The following is a 20,275-nucleotide window of genomic DNA, read 5'->3' as shown; positions in this document are numbered from 1 at the left end:
AGGCATTACACGTTGCTTGATGTGCCAACAAGCCGACATTTTGGTAGTCTATCAGCTAGCCCTCGGATGTTCTTCCGATAAAATACGACACCCAGCCGAACAACGCTATCGAGGATGGAACATCCGAGTTCGGGCAGGCCCTCACATGCGAACTTCGTTCGCTTATAGTTATAGCATCGAAAGAAAGCCCGAACGTCTAGCAGCAAGACTAACATTTTGGCCACATCATATCACAGCGTCACATTTCGGGTCGCCCTCTAGTGGTGAACTTAGCAATAGCGCCAGCAGCACACAGACTATCATAAATCAATTTATACGAGGTCGATGCGTTTCATGTAATGGATGTTTAACAGCATTAACTGCCATTTGTTGTTGAGACGTAGACTTTGGAAGGTTTTGACCGAGCAGGTGAGTAATACGTTATTTCTCTCTCTGAGTCCAACGTCTATCATGTATATGCTTGAACTCGAACTCACGGAAGACTGAGATGCTGCAATGCACATGGAAATCCAAGTTGGAGACTACATAGAGTACTTCGTATTACAACTTAATACAAGTACATTTAGTACAATACAGTCATGTAAATTGGCCTACTGGTACATAGTGTACTCTGATCATATATAAAGAAGAGTTAAATACTGTTACATTTATGTCACCAGGTTGTCTTGTGCAATGTAAAGTGTTTGTTTGTTTGTTTGTTTGTTTGTTTGTTTTAAGCGAAATTGCAACACTTTCCTAATTAATTTTAAAATTTAAATATACATGACGGCAATGTATAATTTATCTTATGTTATACTTCTTTCAGACTCGTTCCCATTGTTTCAACCTTCCCCCTTCCTTATCAGACACATAGACTGGCATCATGACGTCACATAAAGTGGGTGTGATTGGAGCTGGTGTGATTGGTTTATCATCGGCTGTTAATATCTTAGAAAACATACCAAATGTAGAAGTGACAATTATTGCTGATAAGTTTTCACCAAATACAACTGGAGATGGTGCAGCAGGTTTTTGGGAACCATATACAGCTGGTGACACGCCAGAACATCTCCAAAGGTATGTAGATTTAGGATTCTAATACTGGTGTATCAAATGAGTTTATACAGCTGGTGACACGCCAGAACATCTCCAAAGGTATGCAGATTTAGGATTTCAATACTGGTGTATCAAATAAGTTTTTAAATTGAAACCTGTTACAGCAGAAAAAAACTAAGCTGTGCGGAATTGACATTCAGAATGGATACAATTGTTCCATGTGTCTGTCTCTTGCAGAGGGTGATTATACATTGCAATGTTATTGTTGCATTTTGTGTCTGTCTTTCGAGACCAATCCCATCCATGCATGGTATTATACACAAACGTGATGTTATGCATGATTTTGTTTTGCCTATCAAATATATTACACAACAGGGACATAGCATCTCAAATTCATGTTTATCAAATCACCCTCTGCAAGAGACATGTGGTCACATGTAACACTGTATGTGTTCTAACTGTTTGGAAATTATGTTAAATGAGCCGTTGATAATCTCCTAAGACTTACTGCTTCAATCTGGGTTCAAACACACTCAACTTTGGTTGGATTTGGTTGAAAAGCAACCAGATCTGCAAGTAAGAAGGGTGATGCTCAGTTTTGACCATGGAGGTAGCAGTGTTGCAGCCAGAGGGGATTTTGGAAGTGACGGATCATAGATGACCCACACTAAAATTGTATGCAAATATGTTTAGCAACATGACCACGCTTATAGCAACAGCCAAATGATTGCGTATATTGCATAGATAACAACAGGGTTTGATAGGCAACTCATAATCATTCAGCAAATATCTAGCATGGATCAGCATGTGGGTAAATATTTTTAAAACTGTACAGTTGTGCTACAATGCCATTAGTGCTGTTTTATAATGTCCCCAAAATATTTATGATGACCCAGAGAAATGAAAGTCTTGGGACACAATGTCCCACTCTTTCAAAAGGCTGGCTGCAACACTGAGGTATGAAAGACTTCATAGTTTGACTCTATTGAACAATACAGGATTTCCTCAGGTAATTTGGTTTCTTCCAGCTTTAAGACTCATGGTACTGCAACCATTTCAATATCCTAATTTGATTTGCACATGTGACCAACTTAACATCCTGTCAAAATGCAGATAACAAATACATCGTATATTGCATGCATTCGTCATAAAGATATGAACCTGCTAGATTGTATAATGTAGTTAATCCGCTTTAACTTACTTTCTCTCAAGGCATTATTTGTTTGTACTCAACTACAAGTTGGAAGAAAGAGAAATATGTTTAACTTAATTGATATGGAATTGTTTTATTTTCTCAGAGAGTGGGGAAATGCTACTTTCAGACACTTAGAAGCACTGTTTAAGTCTGAGGAATCATCCATTGCTGGTGTTGGCCTTTTATCAGGATGGCATCTTTTTTTAGACAAACCACAAGAAGTAAGTTTTATTTGCATAAAGCTTTCTGGTAAGTTCATGACATTGAAGCTGGACCAACAGGTTAAGTAAGTAAGTAAGTAAGTGAGTAAGTAAGTAAGTAAGTATTTAACACAATGCCAGGCAAAGTTACGATTGTACATAGCCTCCTAGCAAAGTAAAGTTGGTTCATAGAACAATCTAGCAGAGTATTGTTTAACCACGTAGCAAAGTAACGTTTGTGTATAACCACCTAGCAAAGTCAAAAATGTTCATAAAGAACCACCTAGCAAAGAGAAGGATGTTCATAAAAAACACCTAGCAAAGTGAAGAATGTTCATAAAGAACCACCTAGCAAAGTGAAGAATGTTCATAACGAACCACCTAGCAAAGAGAAGAATGTTCATAAAGAACCACCTAGCAAAGTGAAGAATGTTCATAAAGAACCACCTAGCAGAGTGAAGTTTTGTTGATACACCTTAGGTAGTTACATATAGGTTTACTCGGCTGCCAGCATATCCTGCTGAAAAATATCCTAAAAAATAAAGAATTATATGAAATTATAGCACTTGTCGATAAAAAAAATAAAAGTTTGATAAATCTGCGTGGTTTTAATATAACTTACTCAGTTTGTCAAATTATGATGGTTGAATTTCTATTACTCAGAATCAGAATTTGTATTCTCTGCTACCCCTGGACTCTTTGTAAATTGTATTTTTGTCATTGTAGGATCCCCACTGGTCAAAGACAGTGTACAACTACAGAAGAGTATCCACGGAAGAAATCTCTCAATTATTTCCTACAGCCAAGTAAGTTTTTAACAGCTAGGAAAGCAGTTTTGAGACTGGAAATTTGAAAGTTGAAATGTGGTAGTACATTTCACAATGTTCAAGATATAATTGTTGTCATTTTAATTAAGAATGATTAATTAATGGTTAATTGACAGTTGCCATCAAATTGATAGCAAAATGACAGGCTGGGAGTGAAATGAATTAAAAGTATTAGTTTAATGGGGGGGGGGGGGGGTACCTGTGCCCAGCTCTGGTAGGGGCGTATGGCCAATGCTGCCATTTTGACCAAAAATCAATGCTCGTACCCATTTTGACCATAGACAGGTTTTTAAAGGATAGGCCACCACCATGAAAGGTGACCTTGAATGCAGCTCTGTGTATGCACAGTCAGTGTGGGAATACATGATGGGAAAAATCTAAAAACAAGCTTTTCAGCAGGTGCTAAGTGAGATATGCACTAAGAATGCTCTCGTATAAAGGTATGACAAAATCAGTTGATAATTTGTTAATATCTTATTAGTAATTACAGTTTCAAATACATTTTGACAGATATGGTGCTTACTTTACGTCAATAATTGCCGAGTGTAAGATGTACCTGCCTTGGCTGATGAATAGGTAAGAGGAACATACAAGTCTCTCTCACAGGGCATACACTAGTTTTAAAGTGTATGAAAAAAGGACAACCAGTACAAGCAAATACTGTGAACATATTTATTTTTGGCGAATGAAAAATTTGACAGAATAACAATAATCACTCACTGTGTCTTATTTTAATCAGATTCAAGACTAAAGGTGGAAAGGTTGTGTGTAAAAGAATAGGTGACATGGAGGAGGTAATTGTGAATGTTAAGAAAATTTAACCCCTGCCCTTTCTAGGATTCATTGTTCAACCATGAACATATTATTTCTGTTGACTCCCATGATGCAATAGCCCCTAGAATATATTATTTCTGCTGACTCCCATGATGCAATAACCCATAGCAAAGATACCCTATAAATGCACATAATCAACTTGATGTTTCTCTGAAATCACAAGTAATTGTAGGTGATGTAAAATCATGAAATGACTCTCCAGAACCCATAGTTTATGAAGATGTATGTATTTCATGGAGTGGTATTCTCCCTTAAGTTACCTTTTATCACTTTTTGTTCCAGCTTGTAGGAGAGTTTGATGTGATTGTTAACTGTACAGGGCTTCATGCAAGATCATTGATTGGTGACCACAGTGTGCAGCCAATCAGAGGTCAACTAATACGGGTATGACCACCTTGGTTTTTGAAGGCATGCAAATTAGTAAAAGATAGTAACTAATTCTCGTTACCACCAATCAACTTATAGGCATCTCATAATCTGATTAAAATCTGATGTAGTCCTCGGCGCGATTTCTTTTTAGCTCTTACATTTTAATACTGTCATTTGTTCTTTTGTGAGTGCCCGTTACTGATATCTAACACAGTAACATAGGTTTTCCCGAAACCGAACTCGTAGTTATGAGTAGCCAACCAGAATCCATCTTGCAATTTTACATTTAACATTCGAAATTGAAAGAAAGAAAACCACCAAATAATAATAATAACATCATTGTGTGCACTCAGTCCTCAATCTCTTTTTGCTGAAGTATACGTACTGTACCTGTATGTTTCAGCGCATTTCACGTTCTCATTCGTTGAGTAAATTCATTCAGCGTTCTTGTGTGGCTTGAGAACACCTATTGTATTGTGTCAGATGTAGATATCAGGTGCTCACTAAAGAACAAATCGCAATAAATGTAAGAGCTACAAGGAAATCGCACTGAGTACCGTACGGTACATCGGATTTAAATCATATTGGACATCTCGTAACGATTACAATCATTGATTTCTTGGTTGACACCATGACTTCCCCACCACATGCTATACCGGTACATGCATTACTCTGGGTGTGTATGTCAATAGGTTGACCTTCTGGCTATTTTGACCCCAGCATGACACAAAATGGTATTACAGGTATCGAGAATTGGACTTTACACATTACAAATATGACTAGTAGCTGTACACAACAATTGTTGACTTACTAGTAAACAAACACTCTAGAAATTTTAAAGGTGATTCTAAACACTCCTGTTGATTATTGCAATTTTTAATTGACAACGTTGTCATGAAATATATTATGCTGTATGTTACTGAAAGAAATACCCATGTAAGCCTATTAAAAATATGACAGGTTTTTCGGTCATTTACCATCGGATTTACTTTAAGTGTTTTTAGTAAAACCTTAGCCATGAAATTATGTGACATCACCAAGAGATTTGTTGATGGAAGTCTATGACAAGTGAGGCTTTGTAGATGACATAAAGTTCCTTGACGTCATGAAATGATACATTGCTGTAATGCATTAGAAAGTATAATCTACCTACAGCCATGAGTTCTCAAATTTTAACCACAGCACACAACATAATTTGATAATAATCTTTATGGCCAGGATATGTGTTTTGTGGAGCAAGGTTGTACGGTGAAAGGGCCCGACTTTAATAGAAGGTCCCGTATGCAGTAATGTTGAGGTCCATGAAACCCGTAACCGGGCCATAAAGATTATATCATATGCCTCAAGTAATGGGACGGAAACAGAATTTGAATTAAATAAGCACATAAATTGGCACTGAAATATTATTTTGTTCGCAGAAAAGTCAAAATAGTGATGAAATTAACAAAGCCAAATCACTGAGTGGATCAACAGAAATCAATGAGTGTGCCACTTGCCATATTTGGGCAAAGTGTGCCGGGCTGTGATAAGGAAAATTATTGCACAGGTTCATTGCACCTGCTCCCCATTGAATTGCATTGGAATCGATACTGGGTATATGATAATTGAGAGCTCTGACTGCAAACTCAGTCTTGTTCTCTCGTCATCTAGTACTAATTTATTCAAGAGTCTACCATAATAGTTGAATTTCCACCTGTGTATCTAATCTAAATATGTATACCTGCAAGTCCACTTGACATTAGCTTGTGTCGAGGGGTAGAACAAAAATCCCAGGGGAGGAATGTTTAAAGTTTCTCAGATTTCGTAATGATGAGAACCCTCATTTATGTATATGAGGAACAAGCAAAAAACACGTTTGTTTTTTCTCTCTTTTATCAAAATTTTGTTTGTAGTTTAAGCTTTGAAAGATTTATGAAGGACACATTTGAAGTTTGTTGCATGAAGTATTTAGAATTTATTTTGTTGCACTTTCAGGCATGACTAACAAATGTTTTTCAGAAGTTAGAAATAACATTTTGTCAATTTCAAGGTGCTGGCACCATGGATCAAACATTTTGCAATGCTATTAACAGACAAGCCAGATGTCTATGTTATACCAGGGTAAGTTTAACACATAGAAATGTTCCAAACAAACATAGTTTGGAAATGAAAATAATTCCAAACTTTTCCTTTTGCAACTGTGACACGTTCAAGGTCAAAGCACCATGGGTTAAACATTTTGTGATATTGAAAACAGATGGAGATCCCAGCTATATTGTATCATGGTAAGTTTAAAACACATGATTATTCCAAGCAAATATGCATGCAGTTCAGAAATTAAAAATAATGTTCAACTTTTTGTTTTGTGTATGGCAATCATTTTGCAATAATAATAACGTCAGATGCATTATGTATGTTATACCAGGGTAAGTTTAATGCACATCATTCTTGCTTAACTGAAATGAGGTTCGGTTTTCCACACAGTCAAATCTGATCCACCAAAATCACACCTCATTTCAATGCACTTGCAGTTTCATGTACAGGCAATGTGTGAAAGAAAAATTAAGCCTAACTGTGTTTTCCTTACAGAATGTATAGTTCTGTTTATGGCTGGTATTTCTGTGTATACTATGACAGAACCTCATAATGCTTGAGTGCACGTTTTGCGTACTTGGGATGTTTTCATGAGTGCCTGCAGTGTCGGCTGCATCTGTAAACTTTGCAAATATGAGTGAAAATGTAGCCTAAATATCCACTCAGACACTCACATGTCATGGATGGGTTCTGGTATTGTTACAATAATTTGCATTTATCCAAAAAAAAAGAAAAATCATGTAAAATTGGCAGTAACAGTTACTATGCATTCATGGTATTTTATGTACAATGTACAAGAATAATCACACTTATATGCACAGTAATTTGCATACAGGAACATGCAATAATATTTTCTGGCACAGCACAGCAGTGTAAATACCACTAGTATGTGCATGCACTGATGCAAGTTATCCCATAATAATTACTGATCTCTTTCTGTATCCATATATGGCCTAAACAAATAATTGTTTGGTTCCGGTTATCCGACCCCACCTAGTTTTTCAGTGCTGACCCAAAGAATTTTTCTAACGTATTCGAGAATTTTTTTTTTATAAAATCGCAAAAATTGTCAAGTTTCACGAGAAATAGTGGATGCGGAAACTGACATCAACTTAAAAAGACAATATAAAACTCTTCATCCAATCTGTACATCTGATAGGAAGAAAAAATAAATAACATAGAGGCCATTTGGAAAACAATGGAAAACCTGAACTAGACACTCACACATGAAAACAATATGTAATAAAAAAAATTCAAAAATCTACCTACCCCCACCTATTCCAAAATTGAGTGTAATCAGAACCACACAATTTTTTTTATTAGGCCTAATATCAGCTAAACTCCTTACACATATCACACTTGGGAGAGGTATGCAGTGAAAGCATCAGTGTCCCAGCTGGCTTTCAGATCATGATTTATTGAGTTCCAGTCATTAAAATAGTTTGTTGATTTCTTCCTTGTCTGTGGTTAATATGCTTGGTGTTTAACCTCAAGGTGTTTTTTAATGTTTAATTTTAATGTTTTCTTCAGTGCCAATAATGTTGTATTGGGAGGTACAACAGACAAAGGAGATTGGAATACCAACCCATACGAAGACATCAAGAAAAGATTATTTGAAAAAAGTTGTGAATTGTACCCTAGTCTGAAGGCAAGTCTTACATGTAGATTTTTAAGTTTATTAAAATGACAATGGTGATATATGACTCTTACGAGTACACTTGCATTTATGAGGTAGTTCTACTGAGCGCCCTCAACCTTTGACCCTTACTCGTCCCACTCACTGAGGGCTTCGTGAAAACACGGAGCTTCGCAGTCACATGTCAATGAATGGTTATCTCTATCATGGTCGATGAGGGTGCACAGTACAAGGATATTCAAGTACGGTTATGTAGATGATATCGGTACATACAAAATAACTCGTTTAGCTTTAATTTTAGTAATGTGAAGCTCCGAGGACTGGGAGAGAGTCAACTTAATATCAAACCCCAACTTAACATATTCTCAAGTCCATGTCTCCAAATAGGGAACTTGCAAACCCGCCATGTTGAATGTTGCATCATGGGAAATGTGATAAATAAATACTAATAAATTGGTATTGTTAACAATACTGTTACATTGTTTGCAGCCACGAATGGTCAATTCATAGTTTACCCTGACTGTTGTGGGAGGTTTTTTTTATCGGTAGCTCCAGATTAGCTATTACGATAACCACATATAATCCCATAGTCCTTTGTGTCTGAGCATGCTCAGTCTGGATTGCAAGTTCCCTATTGGCTCATCATTGACTTAGTTTTCACAACATACTGGACAGAAACTAAAACTTGCTAGTTGATTACACAAGTGAGTGATAGTGGTGCCTTGGTTATGTTGATATAATCACATAGTCTGTATTCAGATGCAGATTATATTTACATAACCTGTAACATACAATCTAATAGTCAACATGCACAATGCACATACAGAACGCACGCTACTCACTGACTGAGGATTTGGACACATAAAATATAATCTAGTGTCTGCACTATTTCCTCAAACACTCCCTAGTGGTATCTGAGTTAGACGTTCCATAAGCGAGGACGCTCATAAATATTCATAGAAATGAAAGTCTGGTGAGTTAGAACAGTCAATTTGACTTCATGAAACATCCAGCACACACCATGTTATGTTTAATTCTATTAATTTCAGTGACAATAGTATTAAGGATAAATTACAAAAAAAAAGTAATCAAGATAGCATAAAGACAAAGTTTTTTTTTTTTTTTTTTTTCGTTATTAAAATCAATTATTTTAGTGCAAGTTCAAAAGGAATAGTGTAAATAAGAAAAGGAAAAGTTAACATATTTGTCAGGTGAAAAAAATACTGAAAGTGAAGTTGAATGTGTTTGTCCAGGTGAGAAAAAATGTGTTATCAAATATGCCACCTACTGTGAGTAGAATTCCATCAATGGCTGTTGCTAGCTTATATCAACATGTTGCAACAATATTTTTAGTTTGTATCTATCTTAGTTTGCTTATGGCTTGATTTTTACAGTTGTAAGACTTGCAGACTTTCTGTTCTGACTTACAGAATGCAACCATTGATCATGAATGGGTGGGTCTAAGACCTGGTCGTCCTAGTGTGCGACTTGAGAAGGAAGTCATGACTATCAAAGACAATAATATAAAGGTAAGCACTCATTGTTTCCTCCTAAAGGCCAAATAAAAAATGTTGTTTGGTTCTGGTTACCCGATGTATTCGAGAAAAATAATAATAAAATTGCAAACAATTGTGAAGTCTAGCAAGAATAGTAGATGCGGAAACTGACATCAACATAAAAAGACAATATAAAACTATTCTTCAAATCTGTAATGGCTGTACATCTGATATGAAGAAATAAACAACACAGAGACCATTTGGAAAACAATGGAAAACTTGAACTAGACACTCACACATGAACAAAAAATATAATAAAATAATATAAAAAATCTATCTACCCCACCTATTGTAAAAATGAATGTAATCGGAACCACATTTTTTTTTACGCCTAAGTAATATATAATCATGAACCAAAAGTTGTTTGTTTAGATAGATAGATGGATGGATGGATGGACAGACGGACGTACGGACGGACGGACGGATGGACGGACAGACAGACAGACAGACAGACAGACAGACAGATAGATACATAGATAGATAGATAGATGGATGGATGGATAGATAGACAGATATGAACGGATAAAGCGACATGCAAATAGTATGATCATATGGGTGTGTATTCAATTTGTATCTATTAGTACAGGTGGTATATAGACAGAATTTACATATTGTATAATATACAGGTGGTCAAACCAATAGTCTTTTCTCTTATAGGTGGTTCATAACTATGGGCATGGAGGAAGTGGTATCACATTTCATTGGGGATGTGCACAACATGCAACAAGACTGGTTGGAGAACTCCTCGGTCATAAAGTCAACTTTGTGAACATGCCATCATCAAAATTATAGATTTCAATATGTTTGTGGACTCATAGTCTGTAAGGTATGACATGACGGGGCGCCCTTACACATCAGTCAACTCCTAGTCTGTGAGGTATGACATGACGGGGCGCCCTCACACATCAGTCAACCACTTTAAAGCAGACCGGTGAGGGCAAAATGACACGGTATATCTTATAGATTTGTAGAGTCGTAAACAATGACATAACACATGAATACTGACACCTCTAAGGTTCTGACCAACATTACGTTGGAGTCAGTATTTACATGAAAGAATTTCATGAGTAGTAAATATCTTTATAAATCACTCCTTGAAAATAAAGTAAGGAATGTAAACACTATTTCATAGTCACATTCAAAATGTCAGCCAAGGTATTTATTAATTAATCAATCAAATAAGCAATCAAGGACTTGTATCAAAGTAACATCTTTGATGCTACAACATGATCAATGCACCTCAGGTACAAATTTCCAGAGAATCACACTCACAGTTCTTCAATCCAAACTTGGCAGGATGAAAGCCTGTTCTTCCTGATCCCTCCATGTCATAATAAAAAAATGAGGGTGGGGAGTGGGGCTTGTCATCTTGTGTCAAGAAAATCATCAGTCTCTTATCTTCCCATAGGGTTATAACCCAGTATTGGATTTGGTGGCCATATTGGATTTGGCGGCCATATTGGATTCTAAAATGACTAAATTTTGATATCATTTGGACCTCTATTTAAAAGAGATGAACCCAGATGTTTTAATTGATTTAAACTGAGAACAGGTTGGAGTTTTCTTGAACAAAGTAACAGGAAAAATTTAAAGAATTTATTTCCGAGGTGTATTCTACATTAAAGATGTCACATGTCAAAATATGGCTAGCTATAAGACTTGCGTGTCTTTTAAAGAAAAATCGAACTACTACTAACACTTAATTTTATAAATTCTATTTTAATCACAAAGAAGCATAAGTACAATAAATAACATTACTATATTTGTGATTTATTTTTGAATAAAAAGACACCAAATATATACTAAAATGGGTGAAAATACTCAGTGTTTTAAATCGTTGATGGTGCAGTCACGACCTGTGTAATCAATACAAATAAACACCAAGGTGAGGAGTGGGCATGTGATGTAGCATTTTATTATGTGTATGTGTGTGTGTTTGCGTGTGCATGCATGTCTGTGTGTTTGTGTGTGTGTATTTGAGATGAATAAAACTACTTTTTCTTGTCTCTTTCTTTCTTTCTTTCTCTGCATTATTGTCTAAACAAAGAATATCTTCTAATCTTCTTTTATGGCTGAATATATTCACCCTCTTTTTTGACTGACACTGTGACCATCCTGTCCATCCATTCTTTCACTTGTACCAAATCACTGTTGTATCTTTACACTAACACTTTACCTTGCATCTTGCATTGTCATGATGGGCAAATGGTTACAGTGGCTGGCTTGCAGGTGGCAGGTTCGAGCTCCATTGCTGCCATATGTTTCTGAGTAGCTAAAGTCCTTGGGCAAGAACCACAACTGTACCTCCCTGTTGGCTTTGTGAAATACATTACCGTTTGGCTGTTGCTATTGGCGTGGTTATGGTTGCTATGGGTATTATACTCTATTTCGTGGTGTGTGGACTTACGCGATCCTAGACATCCCTCAGTAAATTCTGAAACATCTCGGGGGAAACAAGTGCCCGTGTTTCCGCTTATACTATGAGCTCCCTCCCTCCCAAATAATAATAATAATAATAATAATAATAATTTATTGTTTAAAGACCACTACACAACATGTCTCAGCGGTCTGAACATTACAAAATGAGAAAGACTAGCAAAAGAGCAACAACAATAAAAAAAATAGCTAAATGAAATGTCATTTTAAACTCATGGATAACTATTTATAGATATGTATATGTATATACGGGCATGTATATACTCGTATACAAATAATATGCTGTGTATTTCTATCGTGTGTATAGATAATTGTATACATAAAAATTTAAAAATATAGTATATTATTTCAATAGTATACAGGCCCGTATACACATAAACATGTTTATTGATAATTATCCATGAATTTAAAATGATATTTCATTTACATATTTATTTACTTATTTGTTTGTTTGCTTGTTTGTTCGTTTGTAACATATAGTTCCTGGGCTCCCTGTGCATGACAGGACAGGCTTTTTATTATTTGTATTGTTCCAATGAGAGGCGTGGGACTAGTCACATTTACATGACCGTACACACGTTCATATCATAATCACTCGAGTGTGTCTTACTTAGGATAGGTCGTACAATTCAACATTAGAAGAACTTTGGACAACTGTAAGTATCTAATATGTAATTTATTTAATATGGGTAGTATTTTCTCGTTTCGACCAGGATGCAGACTACCGGTGAACCAAAGTCACCTCGAACGCGCAGATTACTCATGCTACTAGTATATAGGCTACCGATAGTAGTCGGGCGTGCTATGCGGCCTCGAATACAGACTACCTGTCCTTGCAATGAATACTGGTTTACACATTTGTCTCAATGTGACAACTATTTTGATTGAAAATATTACAAACACAGTACCTAATTTATTTTAGAAATGTCAATCCAAAGAAGCACCATATCAACCACAGGCACTCGAATCAATCTGTATGACTTGGGGGGGGGGGGGATGTATAGTGAATAAGAGAGGGTACGAAGGTACTTGACGTTTGAACTGCTGACCTTGATTGCACCCTCATTAGCATAGCGTTGGACGTCCTGAATTTTAGGACCAGACAGACCACAGGCGTTGGCTAGAGATTATAATTCATAGACAAACAAAATGATTAAAAGTACGATGGGGGAGTCGAGTGAATTTACACCAGAGGGGGTCCGCTCTTGTTTTGTATCAATGTTTGTCAGTTCGCAATCTGATTAAAATCCTATTTAGATGTCGGCTAATCGTTCATTGCTATTCTACCTTTGTTATTTTGCGTGAATTGACCTTCGTGGTACATGTTTATGTTTTTATCTGTAGAGGAGGCGATCAGGATAAAAACGTAAACATTTACCACGAAGGTCAATTCATGCAATACAAAGAAGGTAAAAGGCCAAGGTCCAAACTAGTCTTAATTGCTGCTAGACGTTCGGGCTTTCTTTCGATGCTATAACTATAAGCGAACGAAGTTCGCATGTGAGGGCCTGCCCGAACAGTCTAGCGAATGTCATTTTCAGACCGGACATTCCATTGAGATTACGATAAGCGGTGGGTTGGGCCATATATGCATATTTATGCCCTTTATCTGTCATAATGTTGACACATTGTTTGACATGTACGGGATTAGCAGTCCTCTACCGGAGCTAATATTAAAGTTTGTGTAGCGGGTTATAACCAACTCCTTGTCTGAGTTGCTGCTGAAGTCTTATCAGTATTGGATAGTGTAAGACAAAGGGGGATTTAGAAGGTGTGAATTGGGTTGACCTTTGTACACTACACCAAATGATACATATTCGCATACGAAAACGTTTGCATTTGTAGTAAATATCTAGTGGCATATCCTACTATTCAGACATATGCACACGTATTCTAAGAATTTGGAGTCGACGTATGCTCATAAGAATAGCATGAAAAACGATGAGAAGATGAACCACTTTTGCACATAATATTCACAGCATATTCTCACCATGAATATCTTAGCATACGCCTATGAATAGGATGTGAATACATGCCTTATGATAGGAATATGGACGTATTTTAACCATAATCAGGGCATATTCAGGGATATGTAAACGTATTATTAACGTAAACTGATGAGAATACTATAGGCATACCCATATGAATACTCACGAATATCTTTCATACCCGATGCATACATTTGCATAAATGATTACACAAACACGTTATTAATTAATAATAAGAATAATTTATTAAAGGAGTGTACTCCAGAGGTGATTATCTAAACCATTACAAAACAGAGAAGAAAAGAAATATGTGAAACAATTATCTATATCTAGTTGTCACTTGCTATTTATATGTAGGTAGATATATATATATATATATATATATATATATATATATATATATATATATATATATATATATATATATATATATATATATATATATATATATATTGGAATATTGGAATGGGTCGGCTAGGTCCTACCTTTCTCTGAATAACTGATCTATTGTGTTTGCTAGTCTATTCACACGAATGCTGTATTGTGACATCAAGTGTATACTCATAAATTCCCATTCAAGAAATAGTTGCTCATCAATGCAGCGACCTCTACGACAATCTCTTAAATCACTTCCTTTTCGTCAAGTTATTAATTCCTCACAAATAGTTGTACGCCCTCTTTTGATGATCAAAGGAGACATAAGCAATAGCCGGTAAAACAAAAGAATCAGAATAATATGATAAATGATAATGAGAGTGAACTATGCTATTTTGAAACTATCATAATTTGATAGTATTAATGTTTCGGTTGCATTGACACTGACCTCGATCAACTTCATACTGAAGAATTGAGTTCATTTAACTATAGTGAACTCTTAGCGGCCGTAATATATCGTCTCCGATAATAAGCGATTGCTTTCATTTCTAGTTTAAGTTTTTTTCTTCAGAAAAACAATACAAAAGTTCTTCGAAAATCGACAAATAATTAACAAGCCCTTCCTTCTCTTTAGTTACTGACATAAAATACCAATACTAACAATATCAAAGTTAAAGGCACTGACATGCCCAGAATTACAGCTAGTAAATTGGCTCAATGTGCAAACTTGGTGAAATGCACCGTGGTTGTCTAGCACAACATATGATATATGTAAACTCTTGTAGAACTACATACACACTGGCAGTTTGGTCAGATATTTATATTATTGCCATATCTCTATATGCACATTATGGAAAATTAGTGAAACATTTACACGTAATTCAGTACAATAAATTTAACAATATAACCTGAAGAGAGTGAAGACAAAATATTGGAAACACTAATAGTTTTCGCCTTAGACTTGAAGGGCACAAGCTGAGTTTATAAGTACTTCGGTGTAATTTTTGCAGTATTGTACTTACTGAAGCACACTTAACCACCACCACCACTTGTGATTGACTGAACTCAAACATGGTTGTCATGATATAATTAAAAAAAATATCCGATGATTTCATTTATAATACGTAATGATATAAAAACATGTTCAGGAAATCAGTACTATGTAATCGTAATGTCATGGGAAACGACATGCATTAATATTAACAATGCACTGGAATGTGGTTTGTTAAAGTATTTTCACTTGAGTAATATGCTTACAAACTCAGTTTGTGCCACTTTAAAACACCCTCCCTTCGCTCAAACTTTACCTAAATTTGCTCAAAGCATTTTAGGGCAAATTCAGTTTTACGGCCGGAGGGGGAGGGGGGGGGGCTAAGTCATCACTTTTACAAAGCAGATCGGTGGGACGGTTTGACTTATTCCGAGTTTTGCCTCTCCGAATCAAACTAAGCCCCAGGAGCAGTTATTAACCTTGTAAATTTGAAGAAAAAAAATGTTTCAGCTTTGCCGCAATTATGTAAGGTGCATTTACTTATGTACAATTATGTGGCAGGTTATAACCTTCCATTAATAGTTTATCTTTACACACACACACACACACACACACACACACGTACGCGCATGTGTAATAAATTGAAAACTGGATAGTGCCCAATAAACTCAAGTAAAAACGTTTGGCTAGAATTTGTCATGTACATCATTATGTCAGCAAATCTACAATGTATACAATATCGTTAAAATTGGGACAATAACATTGTGCTGTAGAATAATTTTTGAATTACTAATTGAGGTGTTGAAGACCATATTCCAGTATTCTTTGGCTATTCAACACCATCGCCTTCGGTAATTATAAACACCCCATGACATACACTTGGAGATTGCTTTTAACGTTTTTTTTTTGTTTTGTTTTTTTAAATAGTAATTGTTTTCATTTAGGGGTGGGGCTTCTTTCGGATGAAGGGCTCACAAGGGGAAAAGTCTTTCAGTACAACACAAACAATTCCCGGCACATCCCCAGCCGTAAAAATGAACTCTCCCTTAACATGCAATTCATTGATTGTTCGTTTGCTACACAATGTCATCTAGTTCATCTTGTGTTACTTCCAAATTTCCCATTCCGATTCGTCGTCATCAGAACTCATATATAGCACTGTCTTATAAAATATTATTTTCTTCTTGGCCGATTAACTGTCAACCGTCTCTGTAGTTTCTGCGAAGTAAAAGATGCCATAGTTTAATTATCTTTAGTATTAAGAAAACAATAACAAGTTACACAAATACAACTTTTACTTACTTATCTAAGTGATGATTTTTAGTAATTATGAATTACATTTCCAGCAACAATTACGCGAGAAATGTACCCATATAATTTGGTAATATACTGTATCTATCCGAAACAAAGTAATATAGAAAAGTCCTACTAATGTCTGTGAAACACACTGAACGTACTTACAATGTAAACTATTTGTATATGTTCATGGTCGATTGAATAGGAGTGACTATATTTAGTCCTGAGTGCATGCAGTGTCATCCGATCCGATGTAACTGTATCGCACCAGTACTGATGAAGGTCAACACAGTCAGTATCACGTCAACACATGGCATTTTCAGTCAAAGTAAATGAATACATGTAAAACGCGCGCTATTTTTGTAAACGTTTCTTTTTTTCTTGAAAGAATGATTACAAACTGTGACTCGATGAATACTGATGCTTTGTTTTAAATTTTTATGATGAGAGGTGTAAAAAGGTAAATAACTGTGACGTACCGAAACTCCTCTCAATATTTTTTTAGGGTCGAATCTTCTATCTTCTTATTCAGCAGGTTCAATCTGTATAATTTGCTGACGATAAATTCTCTTCTGAGTGTTTTCAACAACGTCCATCATTATGGAGCCTACAGATAGTATATATAACACACTAATTACTATATGTAATAGCCGTGTATGTGTTAATTGCCTGTTCAAGAATCAACACATTTATACAATATATATAAACATGAAGTAAAGTAAGATTACAGTAATCTTTTATCAGTATTTTAAAGCCTTCAATCTCGAGGGAAACGGCTCTTTTAATTAACCCAATGTATATTGTTCCCAGGTTTCCGTTTCATTTTCCCTCCTGGATCTAGGAAGCACCGTTAACACTACACTTTTGAAGTGACCCATTTTAATTGCACACAAAAGGAAAAACTCGTTTTTACCTAGGACATTCAATTTTATCAATATCTTGCAAAATACCAGCATATTTACCGGTCTTAGTAATTTTAGAGAAAATGTACTAAAATAAATAGTTGATTTGTAAATGTTACGGAACTTTGTGAATTTGTTCTTTGTTTTTATAGTGTTCGTAAATATTGTACGACATCTCAAATAAATAATAGAATTATAAAAATATATGTATAAATAAATAAACAAATTATTTAATTAATTAATTAATTAATTAATTAATTAATTAATTGATTGATTAATTAATTAATTGAAACCAAAGCCTTCATACATTCGTAATTTGAGACTTCAAGTTATAAGATAACTAAGATAACTTTTTTAAATATTCGTTAAGTTTATTAAATTAATCGATCCACAGATTGGTCTATTGATTGATCTAATTGATTGATTGATTAATTGACTGACTGATCGATGCAGTATCCACAAAATACACATTCAACTGCCAAGTGGTCCTAATGACTTAAACATCCACATATACCACCTCCTCATCACAGTGTAACTGATCCTTTTAACAACCTCCAAATAGCAAACACTGTCTCCTGTGTCTACATCTAGTAGTTCTATCAACCTACTCGTACAGATATATACACATCCATCTTAAAAGACTTTACAATTGATTGATTAATTGGTTAATTAATTGGTTAATTAATTAATTAATTAATTAATTAATTAATCAAATAAGTAAGTATGTAAGTAAGTAAGTAAGTAAGTAAGTAAGCAAGTAATTAACTACTTGGTTGATGATTGAACTAAAATATAGTGAAAGCGTATGTTCACCAAATTCCATACATGTCTATGTTATACGAGATCACTAGATTAATAAAGTGTGCCAGTTTACTAACGGGATTGATTACAACATCAGATACACATATGTTGTATTCCCGCCTTTTCCCAAGTTTTTGCTTTAATACATCAGTTAATGAATATTCAGAAGACATGCATATGCACTATCAGGAGTAAGGTCACGAAAGAGCAAAGTATGCTGTACTTTTGTTACACGTCACTCACTTCTATTGTATACGTTCTTCATTTTTCTCAGTCAATGTTACATGATTTAGATAAAATCCAATCATGGAAATGTGCGTAAAAAGTGTCGTGAAAACGGAGACACAATGTATGAACTTCACTTCTGTGTAATTAACCATTTCAAGCATTTTCAGTCAGTCTGCTGTTATGGAATACATATAATGACAATGGTACAAAATATTTTGTCAATTCACTAAAAGAATTTTGTCAACTTACCTACGTGTCTGTCGTTCCTCTATGTCTTCATACGGCATTCGGCACACGACAGCATTGACAGTGCCATCTTAGCTATATCTACCAAACCAGTTACTAGGATGGAATACCTCTGTGATTCTCTCGAAGATCATGAGCGTTCTATCGTTCCGATAATACGTTGAAATTGGCGCGACTACACATAAAAAGACACCTTAACTTAAGCTGCATTATTGTATGATTACCCCATACTGGCATGAACGACCACGCAAACTGTAATTGGAACAAACATGTTTAGACGGCTGGGCGGCCCTTCTCAATTTCAAGGAATTTAGAGCACAAAAATTGCGCCAAAAGTCGTTGACCCATTTTAGCCATCAACGTCGCTGAACTTTGAAAATTTTATAACTAAACTGTGGTTGACTTGATATCAACAAGCTAATGCCGATTTGCTTAACATTGAAATGATCAAAGGTCGTGAACAATACATCAAGAGAAGTATGATTAACTAATCCATACTGAATTTGCTAGCTTTACACTAAGAGTGAGTTATAATATCAATGATACACTGATGTAATGCCAAGATGAGTAAATGTAAGGTCTCGGGGCGGGCATAGACCCTACGGTGTAGGGTCTATGGGGCGGGCAACTCCCATAGACGGCTATACGGGGAGGGTCCGCGCGAAAGGGGTCGTTTTTTATGCTGATTGGTATCAGAAAGGGTATACTTTTCATGAAGTGTTGGTATCAGAAAGGGTCTGTAAATTAGACTATGTGTTTCAGCCTGTTTTTCTTCCTTGAAAAACTTCTCTCGTCGCTCATGCCACTTCAGATCTAGGGCCACCTTCCCCTGAAAACCCCTGGTTTTAGTCACGTGCAGCTAGCATGCAATATTCCTGCAAGTGCAACCATAACCAGACACTCAAGTGTGTCTCCAGCAAAACATCCAAGCAAAAATCCAAGAACCGGACCATAATGATCATAATCAACATATAGATGATGATGATGATGATGATGGGGTTATCAGATTTGTAGTCCCACCATCAACACAAGACAACAGAGTGAGTGCTAGTGGACTGAGACGGTCACAGCGAACAACGACAGTTCGATTGTACTTAGACTAATTAAAATGGTATCAGAAAGGGTATCCTTTTTTGCATAAAAGTGGTATCACAACAGTTTGGGTTTTAATGCTTGTGATGGAGTTGCCCCCCGGGGGTGAGGTCGCAACACAATATTGACTTTGAACTTAAATTTCACTCATTGTCATCGTAGTTGTTTGTAGTTTTTGGCTCTTTGGTTTTAACT

At 35.7% G+C, this 20,275-nt stretch overlaps 1 protein-coding gene and 1 long non-coding RNA gene across 2 annotated transcripts; one reads left to right on the top strand and one right to left on the bottom strand.

The window, feature by feature from the left end:
- The first annotated feature begins 321 nt into the window (after nucleotides 1-321).
- On the top strand, nucleotides 322-11,448 carry LOC144445643 (D-aspartate oxidase-like). Its single transcript, XM_078135268.1, has 11 exons — nucleotides 322-408; nucleotides 806-1,056; nucleotides 2,334-2,451; nucleotides 3,157-3,236; nucleotides 3,768-3,833; nucleotides 3,997-4,051; nucleotides 4,374-4,475; nucleotides 6,490-6,560; nucleotides 8,064-8,181; nucleotides 9,600-9,698; nucleotides 10,383-11,448. Exons 2-11 carry the CDS (start codon nucleotides 863-865, stop codon nucleotides 10,515-10,517), a joined length of 1,038 nt encoding a protein of 345 aa, XP_077991394.1. The 5' UTR covers nucleotides 322-408; nucleotides 806-862; the 3' UTR covers nucleotides 10,518-11,448.
- A 4,960-nt stretch (nucleotides 11,449-16,408) lies between these two features.
- Nucleotides 16,409-19,225, bottom strand: LOC144446016 (uncharacterized). The gene is made up of 3 exons (XR_013481943.1): nucleotides 18,992-19,225; nucleotides 17,291-17,418; nucleotides 16,409-16,733 (listed from the first exon to the last, which is right to left on the bottom strand). It is a non-coding gene; the product is annotated as an uncharacterized LOC144446016 (long non-coding RNA).
- Between the last annotated feature and the right edge of the window lie 1,050 nt (nucleotides 19,226-20,275).

Source organism: Glandiceps talaboti, chromosome 14 (genome assembly GCF_964340395.1).
Source record: "Glandiceps talaboti chromosome 14, keGlaTala1.1, whole genome shotgun sequence".
Taxonomy (NCBI): Eukaryota; Metazoa; Hemichordata; class Enteropneusta; family Spengelidae; genus Glandiceps; species Glandiceps talaboti.
The sequence above is the reverse complement of the archived record's forward strand: the minus strand, read 5'-3'. Positions and strand labels throughout refer to the sequence as shown.

Bases quoted from the DNA above. Each gene is read 5' to 3' on its own strand.
- LOC144445643 (XM_078135268.1), top strand. From the start codon at position 863: ATGACGTCACATAAAGTGGGTGTGATTGGAGCTGGTGTGATTGGTTTA. The intron at 6,561-8,063 runs GTAAGTTTAACA...TGTTTTCTTCAG, and splicing joins GATGTCTATGTTATACCAGG to TGCCAATAATGTTGTATTGG. The intron at 9,699-10,382 runs GTAAGCACTCAT...TTTCTCTTATAG, and splicing joins TCAAAGACAATAATATAAAG to GTGGTTCATAACTATGGGCA.